The 9733-nt window shown below is 36.6% G+C and overlaps 1 protein-coding gene across 1 annotated transcript; it reads right to left on the reverse strand.

Moving 5' to 3' along the window:
• Positions 1-6757: 6757 nt before the first annotated feature.
• On the reverse strand, positions 6758-7980 carry LOC6579739 (probable palmitoyltransferase ZDHHC24). The gene is made up of 2 exons (XM_002005585.4): positions 7596-7980; positions 6758-7518 (listed from the first exon to the last, which is right to left on the reverse strand). The coding sequence occupies exons 1-2, from the start codon at positions 7858-7860 to the stop codon at positions 6899-6901; spliced, it is 885 nt and encodes a 294-aa protein (XP_002005621.2). The 5' UTR covers positions 7861-7980; the 3' UTR covers positions 6758-6898.
• Between the last annotated feature and the right edge of the window lie 1753 nt (positions 7981-9733).

The following is a 9733-nucleotide window of genomic DNA, read 5'->3' on the forward strand; positions in this document are numbered from 1 at the left end:
ACAAAGAACCAGCCAAACGAACCAGCCAGCCAGCCTCGTCCAGGTCAAGCGTGCAGCACATGCAACACGAGTGCAGTTGCTCCTGCGGCAACTTCCGTTGCCACATCGTTGCCAAAAGCTGCAGTGAGTCACGAACCGGAATCCAAGTGGACAAATCCCAAACATTGCTGAAAATTGAGTTACAGCAATTAACCAGTCCAGCCCGCGGCACGATCAACGCTCCAGTTCCAATTCCAATTGCCTGTTCAGGTAAGCCACATGGCGGCGCATGCGCGACCTCCTTTTTGTTGTTATTGTTGCATGCCCTGTTGGCGACTTTTTTTTGTAGTGACTGCAGCAGCAGCAGGGGCAACAGAGGCAGCAGGAGCAGCGGCAACGGCGACTCCTGCTGCAATTGCGCATAATTAGCTACATTATAATCCAGGCCAGTCCGAGCTTTTTGGCTTTTGCTTTAGCTGATTTGGCAGCTCGTTCATTCGTTCAGCAGCTGTCGGCAGTTGGTTCTGAATACCCTGTATATATCACCTAGAATGGGGTATGATTGCTTCAATTATTAATTAGAAAAGTCAATATTTTTTAAATAAATAAATTTAAAATATTCAGAGTACTTTCTTTCTCCTTTCCTAAATATGGGGTAAGTAAAATCATATATAAATCTATATATTAAATGTTTAAATCCTATTTAATTACAATTTTTATATTTTCATGCTTGTTTCTATTTACACTAAAATCTATAAAATGTATATATGCATATAAAATATAGATGTATATGTAAATATATTAGTCTATGCCCCTTGCCTCCGCTTAAAGTGCTACAGCTCTACTTTTATTTATTCATATTCACATAAAAATCCATTTTAAATACTTCTCTGCCATTTACAGGGTATTCAGTAAATCCTTCCTTCATGCTCATTTCACATATTTCTTTTGGCTTCTGCTTTGTTGCAATTGCAGATTCATTTGTTGCACACTCCACGATCCGCTGCCGCGCGCTCCCTCATGCCGCGCGGCCTCAAGCCTCAGGCTCACCCTCGTTGCACTCTAAATGAACTTTACGTCTCTTGCCACTTCAATGAATATAAATATATGAATACACACACACACACACACATACATATACACATACATATATATATGTATAGAAAGTAGCAGCTGCTGCCATCAAACAATTGCAATTTGGATTTGATCAACGAAAGGGTTGCTCCGCAAATGCAGAGTAAACAAAACTTTTAGAGAGTTAATTTCAGAAAGGTGTTAATATTTAGAAAATATTTCAATTGAAAATGCACGCAAAAAAAGTGTCTTTTATTTTAATACAAATAACATTTATAAGAACAAAAATAATTCAAAAAAATATAAAAAAATTTTAAATATTAAAAAAATTTAATCATATTAAAATTATAATCTAATAAATAATAATTTTAATAACAAAATTATAAAAATATGTAATTATATATAATATAACAATATACGTATATTATTATATGTATAATATAAATTATTATAGTATAATAATAGTAGCTTAAATTAATTTAAAATACAAAAATTTTACTATATACATATATAGTGTTCGCTTTCACAATCAATAATTGTGATTCATAATTTGTCTTAATCAATTTCTCTTTGACTTTTTTAATACATGAGCTAAGCAGATAAGGTGCCAATCATGAAATATTGATATTGGCTAGTCTATGTATTCTCCAAATATATGATTATGCTTCCTAGGAAATTATGAATCATTATGTATATAAGTTTATTATTCAATTATAAGTATATTTATAAAGAAATGAATGTTCCATTTCCTTTCTACAGTCTTATATTTATCATTTCTGTACAAATAAATTTAAAAAAAATATATTTATATTAAAATGTTTATTTAGTTTCAAGTCTCTATCTAAGAAAATTCATTTAAGAAATCGGTAAAACATTGTTTCCGAAATAAAAAAAAAATAGAAATTCCTATTCATAAAGTTATATCCATATAGCATATTATAATTGTTAAAATTCCCAAGCTCATAAATTAATAATGATTTCGAATACAAAATAATGTCTAAACAGGGGGATAGAAAATAGAATTTAACTCAACATCATTTGTTTACTTTTAATACAAAAATAATCTAAAGATCAGGAAAATTTCACTTTTGCTCAGCTGCCAGACTTTTTTCCTAGAATTTCACACCTTTTCCAAATCCCGCACTCTTTTCACTCGCACTCAATCGACTCTCAGTCGAGTGCAACGAAAATAGCAACGCGCCACGCCCACTAGCTGCAAAGCAACTCAAAACGGAGGCTGTGTCTAGTTTGCGATTTTGGGGCGGGGCTAGTCCAATTAAGCGAATGCACATCTTCCGGCAAATCGGCAGACGCCAGCGTCAACTAAATTAGCGCCAAAGTACGCATTTAAATTTTATGACAGACGGAGTAAACAAACTGGAGGAGATGCTGCATGCTGCATGTTGCATGCTGCATGTGGCAGCCACTAACACTACTATACGGCTGATGGCCATGTCAGCAGCCCCTGAAAAGCGAAAGCAAGTGCTAGCAGACGCCACCGGCGGCCGTTCCTGACACACGCCTCCTGCTGCTGCTGCTGCTGCTGCTGCTGCCCCTCCTCCTCCAGCTGCTGGTCCCTCCTCCTGGCTCAATGGGCAACCGCTACTTTTAATGTTTTGATTCCTGGTGTCGCTTAATGGGAAACTGCCTCCGTCTGCAGCGAGGGGAGCACTGAAGATTTATGGCCAATTGTAAATCTCGAACGTGTGCAACTGACGATGGACGCACGCATCATAACCGAGCCAGCCGAGCCCTGGCGGCCGATTCCTGCCCAGTGTCATAAACTTTTATAAATATGCAAAGTTTATGATTATGAAGAACGCGCAGCTTTTGATCAACAAATAAAATTAAAATTGGTTGAAGACTTTGTTGCCCAAGCATTTGCCCCCAATCTAATCCTCCTCCTTCTGCATCTCCTCCTCCTCCTCCTGCTGCTGCTGCTGCTGCTGCTGCTCTCCAGTAAATTCTCACAAGCTCATAAATAATATGCTCGCTGTTAATTAAAATCTTTGTATTAGCTTTGGCTGCCCGTTTGTGTGAAATATTTTTGGTAAATGAATGCGCTTTGATTTTTTTTTTTTTTTTTTTTTTTTTATAAATGCCCGACACAATTTTCATAATTAATATGATTTTGATGCCCTTAACTGGAACACAAAGCGATTCTAGTCCGATCTACATAGCAAATTTCCAAACAATATGCCGCCATGTTGAGAGCTGTTAATAGACTTTGTAATATTCCTAGAAACCGTACCCGAAACTCCTTCAGCGTTCACTTACTCGACTCGACGGCTGTGTGTCAAATGGGATTCCCCCCTGTCAATCAATGCGATCTACGCAGGGTCGAGTTTTAATTGAATCTGGAATAATCATGTTCGAGGCTGTTTCCCGGAGTTTTGAAGAGCGAAGTCGCCGTTTGACAGCTAAATGACGTTTCGGCTGGTTTCAAATTAAACTACAACACCGCATTCCCAAACTGTTTGCCCTGTACAACTCCAAAAACACATTTCGAACTAGTCAGAGTAGCTTGGCAGGGAGTAACTGGGTAGAAAATACCCTGGAATGAGTGCTGAAGCTTAAGTTGCTATGAGGTTTATTTTTGTTAAACTAAGCTAAGGAATTACTCGAAGATCTTTATCAAGGAATTTCATATGATACCATATGAAACCAAGTATAAACATAAATAATAATTATAATACACAAATATTTCATTTTCAGATTCATTCTTTTCGATGGCAGATTTTAAGTGCTAAACAAATTAGTGATATTATTGGTAATGCTCAAATATGAATGGAATATAAATTGAATTATTGACTCATTATGAGTTCATGGTGATTTCATTTGATTTATCTTAAGCTGCTGCGAGATGAAAGAGACAAAACGCAAAACTGCCAGCATCTGTTGAGCATATTCAACAAGAGTTGAAAAGAAAATAGAACCAAAAAAAAAAAAAATATATATATATATATATATAATATACAATATACATACAAAAATATATACTTCATGCTTGTGCGCTCATCTCAGATTTATGGCAGCAACTTTAATTGAGGGTTCCGGCAGGGAAAAGGTGTTTGGAAAATGATCATAAATTATAAAAAGTATAATTACAATTGGGTGTGAAAGCTGCAATCTCATAATTTCATCTGAATGGCTGTGTCGTGAAGGTAATTATAAACACCTAGACATCTGACTCAGTTAGTCGTGGGAGACAGCTGCTTTATGGGTAAAAGAATCGTTGTACTATATACTAAGTGCGATATTTGTAAATAAACAATAATAAATACTATACGTGATTCCAGACATATGAACAGTGAGCAGCACTTATAGCATGGCATTCTGTCTGAACTCTCACTTGAAGTCGTCTGCATTTTATAAATAGATCCTCAATGCAATCAGTACCATGGGATAAGTGCTAATAATACAAATGGACAATAAACTCGAGTTCATTGCTAATAATATCACTTTGTAAGAATGTTGCAAGCCCGGACATGAATGTAAACAGATTTGTAAGTCCAGAAGATCTCTGCCTAGAGAGACACTGAGGTTAGTAATAGAAAAGTAAAGAGAGAGGGTGGAAGAGATACAGTGATTAAGAGAGAGTAGGAAACAGAGAGAGAGACAGAGAAGGAAAGATAGAATGAGGGAGAGAGAGGGAGATTGAGAGAGATAGGAAGAGGGAGGCTAAGATTCAGAGATAGAAAAAATATAAGGAGAGAGATAGAGAACGAAAGAGATGGGAGATTATTAAAATTGAAAGAGAGATAAATATAAAAAGAATATGAGCTAGATAGAGAGTTTATAATATTACAACTTTCTTTCTAGCCACTATATCCTTCGAATACAAACCATCTTTTCATATATATGAATGCTAGCTTTTGTAATTGTTAAATAATTATCGGACTTTAAAAAGAACGAACTGCCATTAGGAGAATCGAATTACCTTCTGCAGTTAACGCTTCTTACACCACCAGCCATAAAGCAGCACGTAGATAAAGTTAATACTCGAGAATTTCAATATATATGCACATAAGTACATACATATGCATATGCCTGTATGTATATACACGCATGCGAATGCCGTGCTCAACTTTGACCTCTTTTGCGACTGCCAAGCCTCAGTTGATTGTCAGCGTTTATGTTTATGCTTGGAGCTTGTCTCTTTTTCGCCTTATGCATTTCTCAAGTCTGCAAAACCGGTCTTTCCCCCGTCTGCCTCCCGCTCTGTTTCTGCCTATCTCCTCTTAGTCAGTTTCCAGTTTTCAAGTTTACAAACCGCAGCAGCAATGCAGGCAACCAACTTCAGCTTCGACTTGGCTGACTTTGAACACCCTCACAAAGGGGTGTATTGACTTGGTCAACTCTCGCCATAAACAGTAAGTAAAAGGTATTCATTAAATGGAAATTATACAAAGTTTTTCCAACTCGCTTGATTTACAGTAGTTTAACTTTAGCAAAGTCGTAAGAGTCTATAGAGTGCGGTTCCCTATTTCACTATTTTTTTTTCCACCAGCTTGTTGAGTCTTTTAAAAACATCTTTAGGCTGGCAGTTTGTAGGCGGTTCTTCTGTCTCCTTTTTGTTGAGCCTGCGATTATAATAAAAATAAATTTTAAGGTTTAATTGATTAAATTTTCTATGGCAAGGAGTTCTACAAAAAATATTCAAATCGAGTAAATGAGATTCTATGTATATATGTATAATTATTTTTTTGAATTCAATTTTTTGATAAATTTTATATACATATTTTATATTATTTATTTTGTATATTTCATTAGCTTTTATTAAAATAGCTGATATATTTTCTAACATCAAGTATTTTTTATATATTAATATAAAATAATAATATAAAATATTTTTAACATTATATAAATTAGCATAATTAACAATAGAAATTTATAAATACAGAATATATTTTTAACATATATAAAATAATTTTTAGAAAATATATATCTTTGTAAAAAAAAAATATTAAAACATGTTTTTTAAAATGTAGAATATATTTCAAAATAATTTATCAAATTTTAGTATAAATTTGGAAACTTTTAGAGAACTACATTACCCATTTAAATAAATAATAAAACTCGTCTCTGCTTACAGTGGGAAAATGCGAACGTGAAACGCTTTTACTGTCTTCTAATAGCCATTCACACTCTTAGCATCTGTTGGCTCGATCAGGCTCTTTAGCAGTTGCTGTTGCCTGTTGGTTGCTGTTGGTTGTTGTTGGGGCCTCGTCAACTTTCTCGTCGCATTGGGAATTGTTTTGGCGCGTGTTTTCGTGTTGAACAAGTTTTCCATGGTATTTTTCCTGCACGATTACAGGCAATTCATTGCCATTTATGTTGGGCTCTGCGCTCGCTCGTTCGCTCGCTCGCTGTGCCCATAAGCGGTATTTCCATTTCAATTTTGTCCATTTTCCTTTTGCGCTGGCGTGCGTCGATCCATTAGCGCTGGACATGGCCAATTTACACTTTAGGGCCTCTCGACTTGACCGCAGACCCAACTCGAATGCAGCCAGACAACACGTACCAAATCCGTTAAATCACGATGCTCAATGCAAATGCAGTTAAGGCCCATAAACGAACTGTTCTCAGCCAAGTTAGTTGATGCTCGAAAGTACCGAACATCAAATTGAAATGAATTCACGCAAATCTTTATTTATAGCTTCTTTAGCACATACAAAATCATTTTGATATGAAAATTCGAAAATTTAAAAATTGTTTCCAATAACGATGCGACTTTAATAAACGGATAATTCCAAAAGGCTTTCGAATAAGATTCAATTATCGATTTAAACTATGAATTTTTTGCATTGCAATTAAATATATACGATGGGCGATTGGCGAGCGATTAGACGGTAGGACGGCTGCGAATTGTTGCGATGGTTTCCGTTGACTTATCTTTTGTGGTCAATTTCCAGTTGTAGCCATCGCCAGGCAATTGGCTCGCGAACAAGGGAAATATCCAAGCGACATGCATGTGCTGTCCGAAAATACCTCGCAGATTGTAGTAGATGCCAGCATCGTAGTTGTGCTTGTCCTTCAGGTTACGCTCGCCGATCAGCTCGCCCTTCAGCACAAAGGGGGCGTGCAGGATGATCATGCCGGTCGAAAAGATTTGATAGATTAGATTCAGAGTGAAGACAGAATTGTGTAGAATCTGAAGGAACGTCATATCTGAGAAGTGGGTATGGTATGTCAGCTGACCCATCGACCAGATGAAATACTTTAGGTTGTAGAACATCAGGAGACTCGATAAAACAAACGAATAGAGCACGAAACAGGTGAAATAGCGGTAATTTTGATGGCCAATACAACAGCCGGTGAAATTGCAGTGATGATCGCGTGTCAAAATGCAGGTTCCACAGGTGGCACAGTGCCAGGACCTGGGCGGTGCTAGAGCATTACAGATCTTACAATGTCGCCAATTCACGCACTCATCATTAACGTCAAAAGATTTGATGCGATCACCTATATGGAAAAGCAATGCCATTTACGCATATGTATATACATATATAGAATAAATTCTCCAACATCTAAATACTCACAATCAACTGATATATCGACCATCATGCAGGCGATCATATTAGCCATGACGTTTATGTAGAGCAAGATAACGCATATAACTATTAGAGCATAGGCATATCCTCCAGGCGAATGGTACTTGGGTATCACTGCTATGAACTCGTACAGCAACGAAACGGGCAAGCAAATGACCAGAATTAGATGGCAAAAGATGTCCATCTTGGAGATCAGCTGTACATTGCGACGTAGCCTCATTCGAGGAAAGAATCGGTTCAGAGACGCAAGCATGATTACGATTTACGATTTACAAATTACGAATTACGATTTGGCCAAATATTTAGATTCTAACTTGTTTTTTGAGTACCGATTCCTCTCATGGAATATAATATAAATACTGAACAAAATAAAACAAAGCACAGCTTACTTAAATCGAATATCCCAATGAGCCCACAAAGTGTGCTTGATTTTTATTGTAATGTCTATATGGAAGATACTCAGTAGTAAGGTAAAGATCGATCAAGTTTATTAACCGTAGAAAAGTGGGTCGCATGAGAATTGTTAGGTAATGCATAAAGAATGTCTTACAATATATGCACATACAAACATAGAAATAAATACATACATATGTACATATAACCTCAAGATACCGTGACATAATTTCAGAATGAATACACACTATTCACTATAATTATTCACGCTTGATAGTGTGTGTTTTCTTAGTAATTGTTTTCGCGACAGTTAACACATACACGCACACACACACACATGCGCATACAAGTGTATTTACATAGATGTACACAATGATAACTGTCTTCCGCTCCCTCCCGCACTTTACATTGACACTGAATATCATTTGAGATGAGTTCGCTTCTGCCACTTAATCAGAGAGTAGTATGACCCACACTTACTTAAATTGCTGCAGTAATTAGGTTTACGACTTTTTGAATGAATTTAAATTGTTTTGCGCTACGGCTTCGGTCTGGCTAGACAACGGCAATTGGCCATCTCTTTTCAATTGTTGTCTCTACGATTGACTATGTCAAGGGCTCTCTCTGTCTCTGTCTGTCTCGCTCGCTCTCTGTTGACTTAATTGCATTACGCAAGTTTTGATTCTCTTTAACTGTTCTTGAAAAACAATTATGAGAAGAAAAAAAAAAAACAGTAAATGGCAAAAGCGAAATACGGAGAGCTTATACAGCTGTTATACATGTGTATGTGTGTGTGTGTGTGTGTGTGTGTATGTGCGTGTTTATGTGACTTTTGCATGATTTATTCGCAATATCACACCCAGAGCTCGTTCAGATCTTGTTGAACAACAACTGCCACAGGGCTGACACATGGAAGCTTATGCAAATGTATGTACAATACACGTATGTATGTATGTATGTGTATATGTATGCATGCATGCAACTTTTCATTTATCAATTTTAAAGGCAACGGCAGAAAAGGTGTGATTCAGTTGAGCCCCACTTTTGGCTGTCCGATTGCAGCTCAGTCTTGGATATCCATTTGACATTTGGCATATGCAAATATATACATACATATGTACATATGCATGCATATGTATATAACGTATGTATGAACATCAGCATGTATAATGATAATGTACCTAGAAAACAGGAAATGCTTATGAATAACATATTCAACTGAAGCGAACTGGATAGCAAGTTAGCTTTAATAAATAGCACATATTAACATATGTAAGTATATACATACATATGTACATACAACTGATTTGCATTGGAATTCTTTGCACTTCTGACTGACCATTGTCAAATGCAAAGTAAATTGCTTTTCGTAGAAACTGTTCTAGACCTGCTTCTGATAGGACGTTTCTCAACACTCCCTTTTCGATAACACAGCTGCCTTGTGGCGGCAGGGCGATCATAAATAAATGTCATAATGCAATAAAAGAGAAAAGTGTCATATGCGCCAACATGGACACGGACATGCGACCCCATGCCTGAAGTCACAAACACACACACACACACACACACAGTTATGCACATGCACAACACACACCCACACAATAAATACCATGAAATCCAGTTTCATTTCAAGATATTTTTGCGGCACCTCCGCAACTGAGTTGCGTGTAAAATGCAAAAGATGATGATCAAATGTGAACTTACAACGGAGCATATGCACATAAATAACTATA

The sequence above is a fragment of the Drosophila mojavensis genome, unplaced genomic scaffold (genome assembly GCF_018153725.1).
Source record: "Drosophila mojavensis isolate 15081-1352.22 unplaced genomic scaffold, ASM1815372v1 contig_80, whole genome shotgun sequence".
Classification (NCBI taxonomy): Eukaryota; Metazoa; Arthropoda; class Insecta; order Diptera; family Drosophilidae; genus Drosophila; species Drosophila mojavensis.

Bases quoted from the DNA above. Each gene is read 5' to 3' on its own strand.
- LOC6579739 (XM_002005585.4), bottom strand. From the start codon at position 7,860: ATGCTTGCGTCTCTGAACCGATTCTTTCCTCGAATGAGGCTACGTCGC. The intron at 7,519-7,595 runs GTGAGTATTTAG...TTTTCCATATAG, and splicing joins GGTCGATATATCAGTTGATT to GTGATCGCATCAAATCTTTT.